Genomic DNA, 18,011 nt, shown 5'->3' with positions numbered 1-18,011 from the left:
CATAAGATCTATTTCTAGAAATACTTTTATTCAAGCCCAATGCATTTCACCCCACATGCAGTACATTAATTATTCAGTTGTGCATCCCACTGGATGCACAACTGAATAATATTTCACGTATTTCACATAATTCATGTTTACGTAGTACTGAATATGTAAAGCTAAATTAAAACGTGCCATTTGTGAACGTGTTACTCACATCCTTTTAGAAGCATCATATTTCTTATTTTTAAAGCCTTGTAATGTCTTCGCTGCAGCTGAAGCTCTGGGTTTGGATCACATGGTGCCTGTGCCCTACCGCAAAATAGCCTGCGACCCCGGTGCTGTGGAGATCATCGGCATCCCCGACCAGATCCCCTTCAAAAGGCCTTGCACCTACGGAGTTCCCAAACTCAAGCGCATCCTGGACGAACGCCATGGGATCCGTTTCATTGTAAAAAGGTAGCTGTAAAATGATATACAGTGGGGAAATACGGGGGGTAGAGTATAAAGTTATTCTTGTGTTTACAGAATATTGTGCACATGGTTCTCTCTCTGCTTACGTGTTCTCCTGTTACCTGCATGTGAAACGGTTGGAAACAAACTAATATAGGGTGACAGTAAATACAGTAATAGCATGCTGCTAATAATTTAGATTAGAATCATTTTAATCTAAATTACCTTTACCTTTACCTTTGAGTATACACATTATTTTCAGATTTGTAGTCGAGGCTTCTCTCCAGTCTGGATGGTGGTTCATTTTCTGAGTGGTGTGTTTGGGGGTGGGGCCATTACTGTAGATATTGTTAAAATGACTCAATTCTGAACTGTATAATGTGCAATCAATCTCAATTAGGACAACACATAAACAACCTATGCAACATCTGTGAAATGTACTAGATATTTCAAAACAGAAACACGAAGTTTCTCCTTTTATTATTTTTGAATATAACTCTTGACATGGTATTACACAAAAAGCAATAAAAACAACCGTGCCCGGGAGCAAGCAAGAAGCATGTGATGCTTTACATAATGAATATGCCACATTCAACCAATCAGATCAGCACAAGTGCCAGTTCCAACATCCACAGTGAAACCAAGGGCAGAGTAGTTTAGCGTGTGTACACTGGCCTTCCGTTCCACTGAATCACAGATAAGCATTTCCTCTCAAAGTTGATTTTGATTAGACAAGAACTTTCAACCAAGCCTGAACCATCTGTCAGGTAAACATCTCTGTTTCTTTTCGTGTGCTCGGCTGACTGGTAAACCATCTCCTTTCATGTCCCCAATGACTTTCCTGTGCCAGCAAATTGTAGTAACGTCTGCCTTTCCCTCCATTTATTTACACTAATTGAAATGAGACACCAAGCCTTGTTTGAGATTACACATCTTTTAACTGGCAGCTCATTAGGGTTAATACAATTAGGAAAGATTGAAAATGTGATTAATTCAGAATTACATCACATTCCCATTGTCATTGAGGAACGGTCTAGATACTTTTTTGGAATGTTCATTGTTGATATAACAGTATGATCATGTTTACACTATTCAAATATGACTGTAGATGTATATACCCTGTTACTGTATTGTTGACTGTCAAATACAAGTACAGACATGGGTTAATGGCCACATGTTGGTCTCAGTTAAAACATTAACCACACTACGAATTGCACCCAGATGATATCAAATGTAACAACACTGTTTGTCTCAGTCTGGTTTCAGATCTAAAGATAAAGCTCAGTGACTTGCTGGCACAAACAAGCCTCCACATGGGCATGAAAGCACTTACCTCCAGTGAAGGGTAGCACTGTAGAGCCTTTAGCTGAGTAGCAAGCACCACTTACCCGCAAATAGCAAGGCACATTTATTTATATAGCACACTTCAAACAAAAAGGCAATTCAGAGTGCTTGACACAAGCTAAATGCATTAAAACAACATTTAAGAAACAATAAAAAGCCAAAAAGCAACATTGAAAAATAAATTCATAAAATAGTGCAGATATTTAATTTGGTTTAATTTAAAGCAGTGTTACAAAGGAAAGTTTTCAGGCTGGTTTTAAAAGAGTTTACAGTTGAAGCTGACCTGAGATCTTGGGGAGCAGAGAAACTAAAGGCTGCTCCACCGTGCTTTGTTCGGACTCGGACCAGAACCAAGCGACTTGAGAGGTTCTGGAGGGTTCATACGACAGAATCAAGTCAGAGATAGCAGCATGAGCAGCATGAGCAGAGAGGCAGAACGGTGAGACCGGTGATAAGGCTACAAGAAATAGCTACAACCTTACGAATAAAGGTCAGAAACAAAAATTCACAAGACAGATTTGAGTGTTCAGTTGAGATAAAATATGTTCAGCTTTAGGGTTTAGCCATTTAGGGTTATTATTTCAGTTTTGTCTTCAGTCGTTTGTTTTTACTGTTTTGCCTTCTTAATTTAAGACGTCCTGAATGAAAGTCACTTTGAATGTTACAGAATTATTACTGCAAGTCTCCTGCCCCCCAAAAATGGACTGCCTTAGCTCACTGGAACAAGAAAGAAGAATATGTGGAAAGTGTAAAAGTAGTGTTCTCCCCTCCACGGTTAAGTGGTGAAAATATTTCTAAATATACCCCTAAATGAATATAAAAACCTAGTAATGTATGGAAGATTTCCTTTAAAATCTAAAATCTAGATGTCGATGAACAAAATTAACACTGAATGTATGACTTGATTGTTTTATTGTGGCAGATTTTTATTTTCAAGAGCAGCAAATGTGGTGAAATAGCTGTTAATGATGCGTTCCTCCACGGGTACGAGGTATTTACACAGATATTGAACTGACTGACTAATGGCCTATTTTCCTCTCTATCTTCCAGAATGTTTGATGAAAGGATTTTCACTGGTAAGATTGTTATTCATTTTGTTTCTCATGCATATGAGCTATAATTTAATCATTATAAAAACAGATCAGCAGTCTCATAGGTGTAAAGAAGAGATTCCAGGCAACAGAGGAAATAATATGTGTTCAAATGTTATCTCTGCGCTGCAACCATGGATAAATCCGCCCAAATGGCTGCAGGACAGAATTATTTCTTCTCTTTTTCTTGGCCATAAGTCATCATTTAATTTGTATAATAGGTAGCCTCTATCAAGGGCTCGTAAAGAGAAAATAGCATCAAATTATTACAAGTTATTTATTATTTTCTTTATGAGGATTGTCTACACTCTTTGCACCATTACATTACTGTGTGTGTGTGTGTGTGTGTGTGTGTGTGTGTGTGTGTGTGTGTGTGTGTGTGTGTGTGTGTGTGTGTGTGTGTGTGTGTGTGTGTGTGTGTGTGTGTGTGTGTGTGTGTGTGTGTGTGTGTTACTGATGATACATTCGCTCCTTTTCAGTCACTAACTAAAAAACAATGATGAAGTTTGCTTATGGAATGTGAGCGTTGTAACCTTTCCAGACCTTTTAGCCCCCAAAAATGTTTCTGTAGACTGTAGTGGAAAATCTATTTAGACGGTATATCTCACAGACGCTATTTGCCAATGGGATGCACTGTTTGTTTATCTTGGGTGTCTTTTTGTTTGTCGTAGCTGCTGGTAAGATTGCAAGGGAGGAGAGCAAGCACGACCTGGGCTCGGCGCCTGAAGACGGCTTCTCTGACAATCTGAGCATCCCGCCCACCGCGGCCGACTTGGTCAGCAATCCTCACAGCAGCAGGTACAAGCCTCTTGGAAATGTGCTATTCTCCAATTTGTGTGTTAATGCTGAGAAATGAGACGGAGGCGGGCTGCCGAATGGTATTGCATTTCTTGCTAGCGTCACTCTGTGTATGGAATGAAATGACAGTTGAAATGTAGTGCTTTAAAAGGATTTACATTTACATAACAGTGCATTTAGTTGACAACACTGGCATTAATGCTTAGATTTGGCCACATTGTAAGAGATAATGTTCTAGATTTGTGCATTGCCTATTGTGCATGGTTGTGTAATTGTTCAAATGAATACGCAACTGCCTATAATCACAGAGTCTGTAAGAATCTTTACTGTGTACAAATTACAAGAGTAACGAGAAGTGGGCCAGCATATTAAGGCCTTAAAAAGGTCAGTTATCTCCCAAGCCAGGAAAATGCACACAAAGAGTCTGTTTTCTGAATTGGTACCTGTGTATTTGTGCATTCACAGATCCACGAGCACTTGTGTGAGTCCCTTGGTTGATTGTGATGCAGGTATGTCCGGAGAAAAAGCATGTTTGCATTCTAAAAGCTTAACGCTCCTTGTTATGTTGTTTTATGTCTGATTTAACATGAGATCTGAGCCCTGAGTATTAGTTGAAAAGTTTTATAGTAATGTTTAATGGCCCTTGGAAATCACTAAAGAAAATTTCCCATAACCTGTTTTGCAGTCCAGTCTGTTGAATTGCTTTCTATCACCCACTTAAAACTGTTTAACACAGCCATAAAACCCACTGGTACACACTGATGAGAACTCTCGCCGAATGAACTGTTCGATCCCCGCAGGTCCTTCGGGAGATTGCATTCCTTTGAAACGGATTAAAACAGAGCCTCCAGATGGGGAAATCATTCAAGTTACAGTGCCAGGTAAGTGAGTGTTCTGAAAATACTTTAATTATACGTATGCTTGCTTGACCTTGACTGGAAGTAAATGCAAAGAAGGCATACCTGTTGCATGTCTCCGTTTGCTTCCTCCGTTCTCTACTGTTATTCCGGTTCTTCCCATTAAAAGATTACTATAATAATGAAATGTGCCATCTTGAAGATAATGTCCATTCTAAAACCTTTGTTTGAATTCTAACCGCTACACTGTGCATATTTAGTGTGTGCCGATTGTCTGTGCTCTTTGTAGTTGATGCCATGATGATAAACCCAATCATGGGTCATGCTCTGTGTGTGCTGCCATGACTGATTGATGATTTTAATGTTAATAACTCCTCCCTACCAGGTCTTTGCTCCTTTTATGTGTCGCACAATACAGCAAAGTTTGTCTGTCTCTCCAGACGCGAGTACAAGCGGGGAGGAACCCAGCGAGTCTGCGGGCTCCAGCGAGCCTGCCATGGCGCCGGCGTGTTCAGCGACATCCTCCCCCTCCACTCCCCATCACCCCCTGGAGAACCAAGCAGGTAACCTCAGCCGTTTCCACGCCCAACTCTTCTTTATCCACCTCTTTTTCACCACAGCTCCTGGGTTGCCGGACGATACTGCGGCTCTCCCGGTGCCACCCTGCGCTCGCCACCAGCAACTCACACTATGACCCGTTTTTAGCCAGCTGAAAAAAAGCCACCGCACGTATGAAAACACTTTTCTTAGATACTTTTCCCTTCTACTCTTCCAATTCCCTGTGTCCGAATCCTCCACAGCCCTTAGTTTCTAGTCCCAAACCTGAAGAAACACCAGTACCCACTCCGCCCCAGCTCTTCTCCTCTGTCCTACAATATGCTTCTCTCCTCTATAAATGTTCCCATGAATCAGCTGCTGTGATTTGGCTGACTTCTTTAGCTTTGAGTTACTCTCTTTAATCACCTCAATCATAATGTCATTGTAAACGCAAAGTTTTTGTTTGTTGTAATAATGCAGACTGATTCATCGTGCACATTTACAGATTGCGAGTTATCCTCTCATCCTGCTACCCAGAACTGATTAGAATTGATTACACTATTAGAGCGTCCAAACTGCTCCGCCAAAATCCTGGCAAGATCCCCGATTCCTAGCTCCATCTACCACAGTCTCAAACAGCTCCCTCCATTAAACCATAGGTAACTAGAGTAAGGATACCAAGATTATGTTTGAGTAGACTACATTCTCCTTATGAGCGTTAGTGGCCTCATTTATCAACCAAATATGGAAAAGCTTTAAGGAATTTAGCCGTCTTTAAGTAAACATGCACACAAAAGAATGACCAGGAACTGTTAAGAATCCTAAATGACCAGACAAAGGAGTCATTTTTTTTCTCTCTATTTGAAGATTGTGTGTGTGTGTGTGTGTGTGGCTGTAATGATCAAGGAGAATGATTATTCTACTCACTGTGGTCTTGGGCGAAAAAATATCACACGCTTTTTGTTTTATTTTATTGATTTGCTTGTGCTTTAAGTTTTCCTTTCTTTTACAAATGACCACTAAAGGAAACAAATGAAGGTAAGTGCAGTATTTGTCCCATTAAGCATTTTGTGCTGTTATATGCTCAGTTATAAGGTATTTCTTTTTGATATTTTACAGATGTTGTAAATTAGAATGTATGTGGTAAAGCACAGCCAATGTCCCAAATTTGAAATGGCATCCCTTCTCCATTAGACCGGAAGGGAGCTAAAGTATTATGTAACAATTTTGTGTCAGAAGGAAGAGGGGGGGGAAAATGAATTGTGCACAACTAAAAATTATTTATTTATTTTCAAAACCACAATATCACAACGGGTGTAACTCAAAGTGGCTTAATCACACATGGCAATCTCACACACCTGAAAAAAAGAGAGAGACTGACTGAGGGGGAGACACCTGGTGTTTGTCGTTCTCTATTAATATTCTGCAGAATCACAACTTTTTACGCACCAATGAGCAAACCAGTAATATGCACCACACACACATCATCACAGGTGTCATTGTTTAACACCACTTAGATTGCCGTTAACCTTTTTTCGCAGTTGTGCGCGTTCAGTCTGATTTTTCGTTCCATGCAGTCGTGACACTGCGTCCAGGCGGATGGTGGGATGGTTCAATTTCAGGTGTAGGAGAGATAAAGCCATACTTCTGTAATTGCACTTGTTGTTGGGGCACCATTTCCCGAATGGGTAAATTAATTTGATTTATTTGGGAGGAAATGAATTCATCACTTTGTCCGATATTGTAGCCTCTTCACAAAAAGGGAAATTATTTTGGAATCCTGATTATTCACGATTGGGCCCACGATTTTTATTATAGCAGGGAGATAGCCGTCCATTTTCACATTCTGGAGAGCTCAGTGCGAGTCACCAATTGCTTTCTTAGTGATGTGCCAGAAAAGATTATGTTAAAACTGGACATCCTTTTTCAAGATTAAAGTCCATTGGAGGATAAGACATAATGTAACTAATCTTTAAAGCACCTGTACTAGAAAGGGCAGTTTCCTGGGCGTATTGTGGCCCCGTTGTCCATTCTGACAAACACACACACACACACACACACACACACACACACACACACACACACACACACACACACACACACACACACACACACACACACACACACACACCATCCCACCAGACCCAAAAGATGTCAAAATAATAGAAATTCAATTCAAGCTGCTTGCTTCTGTCAGCGGGCTCCATCAGAGTAATAATTGAACTTGATAAGAAATTACCAACCACGGCTGAACTTCTGTTTCAAACACAACCACTGCTCTAATCTCTGATGCTACGGACCTCCAGCTCTGGCACTAAAGTGGTGTCATGAATTCTCAAACGTATATCATCTTAATGGCTTATGAGACAGAGACATAATTGAACATCTAAAAGGGAAATAGTAATTCTATATGTGAGCTATTATGCATTATTGCTGTGACGCTTGATGAGATGTTTAAAGATGGGAGCTATAACCAGTAGATCATAATGCACACCATTCATGTAGCGTCCTGCTCCATGCACAAAATGAAATCCTGCATTTTATGTAACCTCAAAGGGAGACGTCAGTGTGTGAGCTGTAATTTCTTAGAACGAATTCGGCACAAAGATTATATCTCAAACGATGCTGTTGAGATAAGCGTACCCTAATGTCCACTCTAGATGAACAATTCAGATTCTTTTGTTGAGATAAAGACGCTGCGGGTTTCTATAAACCTCCTCAAATGCAGTACTGTTTTGAATCTGGCTCCTAAAGTTTCCGTTTGAAACGTGAGATGAAATACATTTAGCTAAACTCTGCATTCAGTCATCACTTTGACTGAAACAGGAGTGCCACTCTGTAACATTGCCAACAACAACAATTCAACTCTCGCCACAAAGACACTGAACATGTGTTTCTTGAACTCGGTTTCTGTCGGATGTCCAGTTGCTCATGTCTCATATTTCCTTTACACTCTTCCAGCTGAAGCTCTGTCGCCCAGTGCAGCCACCCAGGGCATCCGAAGGTCCTCTGAAGGTAAACTGGGAAATGTAGTTACAGACCATTTAAAGTATTTTTACCTCAAGCTTCCTTTTATATCTCTGTAAACTGTTCTTCTTGCAGAGGTGGACTGAAATAAAACACCCTTCAATTTATGATATTGACTGGGTCAGATCCACAGATGTTGTGCCCTCGGTGCTAAACGTATTAAAAAAGTCTTCATAGTCCCTTTTTAACCTCGTATGAACAGGCAATCTCACTATCCTGATACATAGATATATTACATTATATAGGTACTGAGATTGCCATTTTGGATCGTGTCCCAATCATAATCAATTCTGCAATCCTTTACAGCTGGTATTAACATGCAGACTGTGTACGTATGTGGTCTCATATTGTGATCAGTTCTCTGTTCATAAGTAGCCATGGATTAATGCATTGTCTAATTCAGCCACACATTCATGTCCCATTACCAGCATGTTAGAAAGGGATGTTTCAGGGAAAAGCCAATGTGTGTCAGTGTGTTCAAGAGCTACTCTGATAAATACACACACACACCCACACACACACACACACACAGGCACACACTCTCACACAGCTCTGAAGCTTACAATATATGGACTGTATCTGCATAGGTTCAGACCAAGGGGAGTGTTTGTCTGTGTGTCTGTGAAAAACACGTAGATCGCAGGGGCAGAAGCTACGTGCAAGATCCCATTTCAATAAACTGGCGTCAACTGAGTGAATGATGAATTGGGTGGGTTTCCACATGATTGTTATTTCATTTGGTCATTGTGCCGTCCACAAAGCGGCACCGTAGCTTTAAAACAGGCTGGGTGCAGAGATCCACCTTTTATTACTTGCAGTTGCTTCATCCACAGAATGTCTCTAGAAACATTTCCAGGGGTTCTGTTTGTTTGTATCTCCGCTTTGCTACGTCCTCATATTGGCGTTTTATGTAGCGCCTGAACATTAATGCACAGTCAGCATTATCAGAGGGAGAAGTAGTGATGTTCACAGGCAAAACAAGAAAAACCCAGATGGCCCGACTTATCTCTGCTCTCTCATTCGAATTACTGTAGCTTCTGTTCTCGCTGTACACATTTCTGTGTTTTCATTTGTTTTGTTTTTTCACAGGCAGTTTAATGGAAGACATCGGCGAAATGATTCTTCAGCTTCGGAGACAAGTGGAAAGCATGTTCAGCATTAAGTACGGTAAGAGGCCTGCAGCGGTGGGTGGAGCTTCACCCCTTCCTTCACAGGGGCCCTGGAAGTTGTTATGTGTGCAGAGTGGGATATTTGATCCAGTGCTCATTTACCCGTTTTATCATTTGTTTACCTTTTATAAAAAGACACAAATGTGCTCTATAACCCCAGGAGAGACACATTGTTGGGAGTAAAAGGCAGATTAAGTCATGGGACAGCGGGAAAGCTATTTGGAGGCTTGAAATGTGTGGAGGATCATCTAGTCCTCTAGTCATTCTTTGGTCCTCATTACAGAGTGAAAAAACATTTTATAGGACTAAAGTCATAGTTGGAGCAGCATCAAAAGAAGTATTGTAACGATTGCAGTGTTTGATTCTGCGTTTACATCCTCTCCAGCTGAAGCTCTCGGTCTACCTGAACCAGCCAAGGTTCCCTACTCCAAGTTCCAGATGTACCCAGATGATCTCTACGTCACTGGGCTGCCTGAGGGAATATCACTCCGGAGGCCCAACTGCTTTGGGGCTGCCAAGCTGCGTAAAATCTTGGCTGCAAGCAGTCAGATCCAATTTGTCATCAGAAGGTGAGAGGAAATGAGAAACGCAATCACATCGTTTTTAATGTGTTAAGGATGATCGGAGTTATCGTACCACGTGAATATTGTAAGTCACTTTGTTTTCCTCTAGGCCAGAGCTGCTAGCTGAGCAACTAAAACAAGAAATGCCTTCCATCGCTGCCTGTGATCCAGGTACATCTGTCTCTGTAGAATGTGGAGAAACAGAGCGTATGGGGAGGGGGGGCGCGAAAAGATTTTCATCTATAAAAGGGAGGCCCTGCAGAAAAAGTTTGGGAACCACTGAGCTAACTCCTGGTACACCCAAGAGTTAGTTTAAAGATAAGATTGTGACAGTTAGTCCGTAGACTAACTCATTATTATTCCTGTGTCTTATTGACAGTTTCTATACATCCACAGTTTGTGTGTTTACATGCACATTAACCACTTATACAAGAAAAAATACTATTTTTCTTTTTCTCGCTCAGCAGAGCTCATCCTGGCAGCCAGCATTGCATATTATGAATCCTTTTTAATAATAATGCATTTGATTAATAGGAGCTTTTCATAGTGTTCAAGGATACTTTACAAGACACGCAAGCACACAAGCAAGCAAGCGATTAGCAATCTATCCACATATTACGAAATCAAATAAGACAGAGAATATACAATAAAAAGTCAATTAAAAAGTAGGAATAAAAACATTTGTGCAAAGATATAGATCAGGAAAAATATAGGACACGTAGTTCTCATTATACTCCTGGTATGACAGCAAATAAGCATAATACACTGCAGGAGTATTTACATATCTATGAGTATACTGTATGTACCCAAACACCACATTGAATGAAATGAAATGTTAAGCCCTGAAAAAACAATAAGTTCTGATACATTTACGTTTATTTAAGTGATTTAAAAAAACTCAAGGGCAAGCAAATGAATGCTGAATTGAATTCTTTAACAGTGTGATTGTGTCTGGAGGATTTAAACCTTCAGCCATTTCACACATTCTACTATTTAAAGCTTTTGAAGCCACATAAAGATACAGTGTCTTTGTTGCGTCACATTCTAAACCCCCCTCAGCGTCACATTGGACAAATAAAATCCTTCCAGGCAGTAGAAAAGCTTTAGGATGAAAATGCACCTGGGAAGCTTCTAATGCTGCTTTTAGATGCTGTTTGCTCTGACTTCAGCACGCTTGAGGTAAAAATCCATTTCAAGTGCTATTTTGAATGCAGTGAAGGAATCCGTGCAGGGACTTTCAGACAGATATCTCTCTGCCTTTTTATTGGGACAGATGGAACAAAGATTAATTTTAATGCCTCTTGCATTCAGCGGTACACTAAAGTTTAACCTTTGAATGCTTTTCCCAAAGAGCTGGATGCCAAGGACGCAGTAACAGTAACAGAGGATACTGCAGCTGTAACCAAGAGAGCTGCATTCTCAGGTATATTCTCCCTTTCAGCAGAGATTTCATGGGTGGATGCTGTAATATGAATGAGTTTTTTGGGTACTTACATTTATCATTCTCACTGTTTAAAGTCAACAGTACAAAAGGAGGACTGGCTGATTTTTAAACTCTCTAGAAATGGACCTGGGAGTAGATTCATTCTCAATTTCTGGGGATATTGTCTCCTCGTTCCAGATTGCTTGGAGCCCAAACTGTCCAGGATCGACCTGGCCAACACGTTGCGAGAGCAGGTCCAAGATCTGTTCAACAGGAAGTATGGGGAGGCATTGGGCATCAAGTACCCCGTCCAAGTGCCTTACAAGAGGATCAAGAGCAACCCAGGCTCTGTCATCATCGAGGGCCTTCCCCCCGGCATCCCCTTCAGGAAACCCTGCACCTTTGGCTCCCAGAATCTGGAGAGGATCCTGGCAGTCGCTGACAAAATCAGCTTCACCATCACCAGGTGAGAATGCGGTCACATGACACGTCAGAGTACAGAGTAGTATGACATCTGGAATGTTGTTAGTGACTTTTATGATACGTACAAGTGAATTCAACTTTTGATACTGTTGTCTTTGATGTATTATTAGTGCTTTGTTCTTTTTAACCTACCTTGCAATTTGTTTTAATGTCTGCATACTGATGTTGGAATGAGCGAAAAGACAATAAATGTGTGTTCTATCATTCTCACTGTGCAACCAGTAAACAAATCCCCCAAATCCTTTAAATCCTGTTTGTTCTCCAGGTAAAACTAGTGATGTTCTTCAAAAGGAAAACATGCAGCATTCTTACATGATTTTTAAAAACATTACCATTAAAGATTAAGCCATGAACTTCCTGTATGCAACCGATGTATGGGTTGCAATTCAAACCAAACTTTTGGAGCAGGAAATGTTGATGAATAGTTGTAACAAACACCAAAGTATATGAGAAATAGGAAAGGGTAAAGGAGGGGTTTTGAATGTGTTGTGAATGTTTGTTCAAGCCAGTTCATACTATTTCTTTGTTTTGTTTCCAGGCCTTTTCAAGGACTCATTCCAAAACCAGGTAGGAACAGACTTTTTATTTCATTTGAACTCGGACCGAGCCATCATTTAGCAATTGCATCACATGTCATAGTGTCGTATGTCCTCTATCAATCCTGTCAGCGCCCAGACGTGTCACTTTACTAAAGAAGGCCTACGCTTCAATCAGCGGTGAGTAGCGGCGTTCTCTCCCGCAGCGGAAAAAAATTATTCACGCCGCCGTCAGCGTGTCACAAACCGCTCATCAAACTCCTCATCAAAAAACTCTCATTTAACAGACGATGACGATATCAACCGAATGGGAGAGAAAGTCATCCTCCGGGAGCAAGTGAAGGAACTCTTTAACAAGAAATACGGTTGGTATAAACGATGATGAACTGCCGTGCCACTAAACTGGGGAATATCGGGCTTCTGTAGTGAAATGCTCATCTTGTTGTGGCAAAAAAAACTCTGTCTTTGCTGTGCGATGCAGTGCGATGAGTTTAATGTGGATTTGGGGACGGATCAAATCAAACGCTAACATCACTCTTGGATGTTACTTTAGAGGTTGCAGGTTTTCATCGTAAAGTTTGATGGAGTGTGGTGTCATTCCCCCTCTGAGGGCTGTCATCTTCCCTTCTTTACATAAACGTGTTAGCATGTGCCCCAAGGCTTCATATGTGGACTGAACCACTCAAGAGATTGGGTGGGGGCTTGTGGCGGAAACCAAATCTAAGAATAATGGGTTTTCCAACGGTACGAAGTAAAGATACCAAAGAAATGTTTGCACCAACCACCTTGAGACAATCGTCCAGGTGATGAAACGCTCCATTTGTATGACTTTTCATGTGTCTTTGCTGTGTTTTCCTGCTCAGGTGAGGCTCTGGGCTTAGACCGGCCCGTCGTGGTCCCGTACAAACTGATCCGTGCCAGTCCAGAGTCTGTAGAGGTCAGCGGCCTTCCGGACGACATCTCCTTCAGAAACCCCAACACCTACGACACCGTCTGTCTGGAGAAGCTCCTACAGGCCGCAGACAAAATAACTGTCGACATCAAGAGCCAGCTACAGTGAGTGTTGAGACATCAGTTCATTTACCGCACAACGTAAAGAAATTCACAATGTATTCACGTTTAAATCGTGGACCGAGCGCCCATCTGTTGGTAGAAGATCTCTCCTTTGTCCGATGATCAGAATGGTGTTCCCTCTGTCACGCAGGCCTTTTGCAGAGATCTGCACCCAAGCGTGTAACACTGGTAGGTGCCGTCACGTGTCTGCGTGTCCCTGTGGAGGCTCAGCGTTCAGTCCGCTAACCTCTGTGTGCTTTTGTGTCGACAGAAGGAACAGAATCATCAACCAACCGACGGAAACGCAAGAGAGTCCAGGAGAGCAGTCGAGCACCCGCGTCCTCTGAGCTGGGCCTCTCATCCAATCAGATTCCAGTGATGGTGAGTGTGACAGTTCAACATTAAAGGTTTCAAATTAAAATGTCTTTCAAATATAAATAAATACAATACCTTACTTACATGTTTGGATATTTGAGTTGCAAAAGCTGAGGTTCTTCGGTCTGTAGGTCTTGGCCTGATGGATCCTTTACTTTCTGAACTTTAATGTAGAACGTAAAATATTTAACCACAAAATATGATGCTAGTGGGTGATTGAGTCAGTCCGGCTTGGGACCGGAGGGTGGCCGGTTCGAGTCCCCTGTGGACCAACACAAGTGTGGAGTGGCAACTGGGCAGCCAAAGGGTTGCCAGTTTGCCTCCAGGCCACTGCCGAGGTGCCCTTGAGCAAGGCACCAAACCCCAACTTGCTCCACTGGCGACCTGGCTGCCTGCGGTGCCTCCTCCAGTGTGTGTGTGTGTGTGTGTGTGTGTGTGTGTAGGAGGGGGGCGCAAACTTACCATGGGTGTGATTTGCATTGTGTGCGAAACATGTACAGTATGTGAAGCATGTATGTATGTATGTGTGTGTGGCATGTATGTATGTTTGTGTGGCATGTATGCGAAATAACTGCATGAAATGTAAATGCATGTATAGTAAGACGAAATTCTCAGTCATGAGGCCATAAAGGTGTTCCTTCTTTCTTTCTATACTTCTTTCTCTGTTTGGCATGAATATGGCCCATAACCCTAAAACATGGAGTTTTCACTGATTTTGCTCTCTGCCTGTGTGCACAGTAGTGCTGCAGCAAGAGACCACAAGTGGATCAGTGTGTTTATAGTTTACAATGAAAGCATTGCAAAGGTTTTACGATAGGCCCCTAAGTGAAAAAAACGATTCTAAACCTGTATATAATGTGTGCCCTTTAAATCTGTGTTTGGAGGGAAGGTCATCAAAGCTTTCACTAATGAGACCATCATCATGTTCTTGTCTTGATGTGTTCTCTGCCCGCAGCAGTGGCCCATGTACATGGTGGACTACAGTGGCGTGAACGTGCAGGTTCCCGGGAAAGTCAAATACTGAAAGGACAAACATTCCACCGCAGCGACGCAGGGACGAAGCAAGCAAGTTTGTCGGAGAGATATTTATTCCCGGTCGGACACTGAGGCGTTTGTCAGGTGCTGCACAGACCGAACACACACACACAGAGAGCTGAAGGTTCCACTTTGTGAATGTGGAGCAGCAGAATGTATGAGGATCAAAACACTCGGACTGTTGGTCTCACCAGGGGCCGTTTTTCTGTTTTTATTCTAAAGCCGATTCTGACATTAACATTGGTTTATAAGAAAAAATTCAAAATAATGTATTTGCCCTGGCATTTACGAAGCGTCCATCCACTGAGGTCACATTGGATCCAACACTTGGTTGCAATGAAAAACCGACAAAAAAAAAATGTTTTTGACAGCAACCTGCTTCCATAGTATTCAGATATTTGTACTTTTTATTTATTATATTTATTGAAATCTAACATTATGTGCAGGGATGTAAAATACATTATTCTCTCCTCTCCTTAAGGGGGCCGTCGGAACACTAAATGCATTCTACAAGTGTAAGTCACTCGTTAACTCCAGGTAACGCTGAACTCAAACAAAACAGCATCCATGAAGTGTCTTAGTCTGTATTCAGACCTGTGGTTCGTTTGCTTTGTTCCGATTCGGGGGGGGAATAATGTTTACGAACAATCCCCGGGAAGTTTGAACCGGAAAACGCAGCGGCATCGGCAGCGTGTGTGTGTGCCTAATAGCCGTCCTTGCAATCGGAATGTCTTGCATATCTGAAATGCTGACATTTGGAGTGCATCAAGGCTACGATTTGGAATACGATGTGTTCTGCATCGTATAAGACGACGCACTGCCTTAGGAATCGCTCCGTCGGAGAAGACTCGCTTCTGTATATGCAGTATACAGAACGTGCTGCTGGTTATTCAAAGCGGAGGTTTCCCATCATGCATTGCATATATAGTACAGCAAGTGAGTCGTATCGATTGGTTGGGTCGTTTGCTTTCCTACTGCAAACGGACTGCTCCATGGAGCGATTGCGAGCGGGGCCGAGTCCACCCTGTCGGTCTAGGATTGGTTGAATTGTTCCGGACTCCGAACGAACCAATCTCCACTCCAGGTTTCGGAATAAGTGCTCCAAACGAGCCAGGTCTGAATACAGCCTTTCATTGGGCATTGGGCCGATTGCATCCATGAGGATTTTGAAGGAGACAACATGGACGTAACGTTTGTCTTCCAGGTGAAACCTCCGCCCCACAGCAGGAGGAGCCGCCTGTAGCACTAAACTCTAACAGACATCCGGTAAAACCTTATGTTAGCGCCTCATTAACAACATGTAAAATATCTCATTTAACGTCAAGCTGAATGTATCATGTAAAGGAAAGACTGGTATGCGTTATCTGCGATGACTGTCTCTGGACTAACCATATTTAATATGCTGTACCTTAACGCCAGTTAGGCCTTTGAAATAAAATGTGTTGCCTTGCACTTTGATTCAGACTCTGATTCTGGCTTCTTAAATCACCTTGGAGCCGATCGGAGGCCACCAGACGGGTCGCTGCACTTTACTGTTCTGGTGTCCAGAACCTGGCACACGTCTATCTGCCCATCTTCCCAGATCTCGCTCTCACTCTCTTCCTTTGGCGATCTCATGGCGTTCCCCAGGCCAGATGGGATATACTGTATATGATCCCCTCTGTGTGTTCTGGTTCAGGTTTCCTCCCTGTTAGATGTGCACAGTCGACCTCCACAGGGGGGCAATCAGGAGAAGCTCCTGAAGAGATGCCCTTTAGTGAAATGATTAATAATGCTACATTTGTTTTACATCCACCAAGTTCAATACATTGTTGCTTGATAAATGGCACCAGTCACAGCCTTTCTCACACTGATTTGTGGGGGGGAAAAAAGGAAAAAGAATAAATGTTACGATCACTTGTGACCTTCGTATTGTAAGGATTCATCTGCCCCCCACACCAATTTAGAGATCCAAAGTTTTTCCACGCTTTGACCTCTAACAACTTTGGACTTTTTTAGAATATTAACCTATAAATTTGGAAAATACTAAAATAACCCCACTAGGGCATAAAGCACCCTTCATGTTTAAATCATCAGCTTCTGTGTGTTTTTTTTTATCTTCACTATTGCATTCACACACTCGTTAGATCCCAGAGATCCATGGAGGGAAACGTGATCTGCATTGAACTCAGCCAAAACACCGTTACTGATGATTGGAGAACCTGGAGTATGAAAAGGGAACACACACACACACACACACACACACACACACACACACACACACACACACACACACACACACACACACACACACACACACACACACACACACACACACACACACACACACACACACACACACACACACACACACACACACACACACACACACACACACACACACACACACACACACACACACACTTTTTTTTACATTGTTTCTTTATTGTAGAGGTTCTTTTCAGTTTTGCTTGCATACATGTCAGGACTCAGTTCAGCTGTATACTGCAACACTGTGGTCAAAATAATGTGAGTGAATCCAGAAAAAGAGTTTTGAAGCCACGGGGAATTCTCAACACAGCTTCACGTCTTGTGCAATCAAGACAAGTTGGACAACTTTTGATTGTCACACTGGAGAATTTCATTAACGAGAGGTTTCATCCCTATTTCTCAGTAGTCCATCTGATCTGTACACACACAAGTTTGAGGTCATCAAGTTATATCTGATTTCTCCTTATCCACTCTCACATGAAAGGCAACACAAACTAAGATATGCAATGACAAAAAACAATGTGCCTGAAATGCCTGAGGGCACAGTTAACTTCAAAGTTAAAGCATGAGAAATCACTTTGTAAAACCATTAAACATCTGCTGACTGAACTGGCTCCGGAATAAAGAAGAACAGATGGGCAAATTAAAAGTAGTGTTGACTGTTAAAAATGCACGTTTAGAGGAGTTTAAAACATAAATGTCATTTTGTCGATGCCACTTGTTGCTTTTTTTTTTAACAAGGTTTCTATTCTGTATATTTACAAAGTATTGCCTTTTTCTCATCCAAGAGGCCGATGGAACACACACACACACACTCACATTGCTACTACGAGTTTCTGTCCGTGTGCTAAACGCAAACGGCGGAAACGGTTCGAATTGCAGAACTTTTCCCAATTTGAAAACAAATCAATTTGTCCTCAACCTGGAAATCGCCGATCGCATTAACGAAATGCACTGAAGAAGTAAAGTGCTTCATGAGATTTGTATCCCCGTTGCCAAGCTGCCATTTTCCGTGGCGCCTGGATGCGGGGATCA

General features: G+C 42.0%; 1 protein-coding gene across 4 annotated transcripts in view; it reads left to right on the top strand.

The window, feature by feature from the left end:
- The window catches only part of gtf2ird1 (GTF2I repeat domain containing 1), a 28,961-nt gene extending 12,783 nt beyond the window's left edge, over window positions 1–16,178 (top strand). For 2 of the 4 annotated variants that reach the window (XM_076161291.1, XM_076161292.1), the window contains exons 9-27: window positions 258–441; window positions 2,830–2,855; window positions 3,542–3,668; window positions 4,134–4,177; window positions 4,469–4,549; window positions 4,966–5,088; window positions 8,024–8,077; window positions 9,179–9,256; window positions 9,644–9,827; window positions 9,931–9,992; window positions 11,173–11,244; window positions 11,443–11,710; window positions 12,266–12,294; window positions 12,396–12,443; window positions 12,551–12,628; window positions 13,127–13,319; window positions 13,468–13,505; window positions 13,588–13,697; window positions 14,647–16,178. In XM_076161291.1, the coding sequence (XP_076017406.1) occupies window positions 258–441; window positions 2,830–2,855; window positions 3,542–3,668; window positions 4,134–4,177; window positions 4,469–4,549; window positions 4,966–5,088; window positions 8,024–8,077; window positions 9,179–9,256; window positions 9,644–9,827; window positions 9,931–9,992; window positions 11,173–11,244; window positions 11,443–11,710; window positions 12,266–12,294; window positions 12,396–12,443; window positions 12,551–12,628; window positions 13,127–13,319; window positions 13,468–13,505; window positions 13,588–13,697; window positions 14,647–14,715 (1,868 nt within the window). In that variant the 3' untranslated portion in view covers window positions 14,716–16,178. Of the gene's footprint in view, window positions 1–257; window positions 442–2,829; window positions 2,856–3,541; window positions 3,669–4,133; window positions 4,178–4,468; window positions 4,550–4,965; window positions 5,089–8,023; window positions 8,078–9,178; window positions 9,257–9,643; window positions 9,828–9,930; window positions 9,993–11,172; window positions 11,245–11,442; window positions 11,711–12,265; window positions 12,295–12,366; window positions 12,444–12,550; window positions 12,629–13,126; window positions 13,320–13,467; window positions 13,506–13,587; window positions 13,698–14,646 lie in introns of those variants that run through there. The other 2 variants (XM_076161293.1, XR_012964676.1) reach the window with 2 other exon arrangements.
- The last annotated feature ends 1,833 nt before the right edge of the window (window positions 16,179–18,011 follow it).

The sequence above is a fragment of the Genypterus blacodes genome, unplaced genomic scaffold, assembly GCF_046128005.1.
Source record: "Genypterus blacodes isolate CSIRO-AG114 ecotype Tasmania unplaced genomic scaffold, CSIRO-AGI_Gbla_v1 ptg000111l_1, whole genome shotgun sequence".
Taxonomy (NCBI): Eukaryota; Metazoa; Chordata; class Actinopteri; order Ophidiiformes; family Ophidiidae; genus Genypterus; species Genypterus blacodes.
Note: the sequence above shows the minus strand (reverse complement) of the source record. Positions and strands in the feature narration are given on the sequence as shown.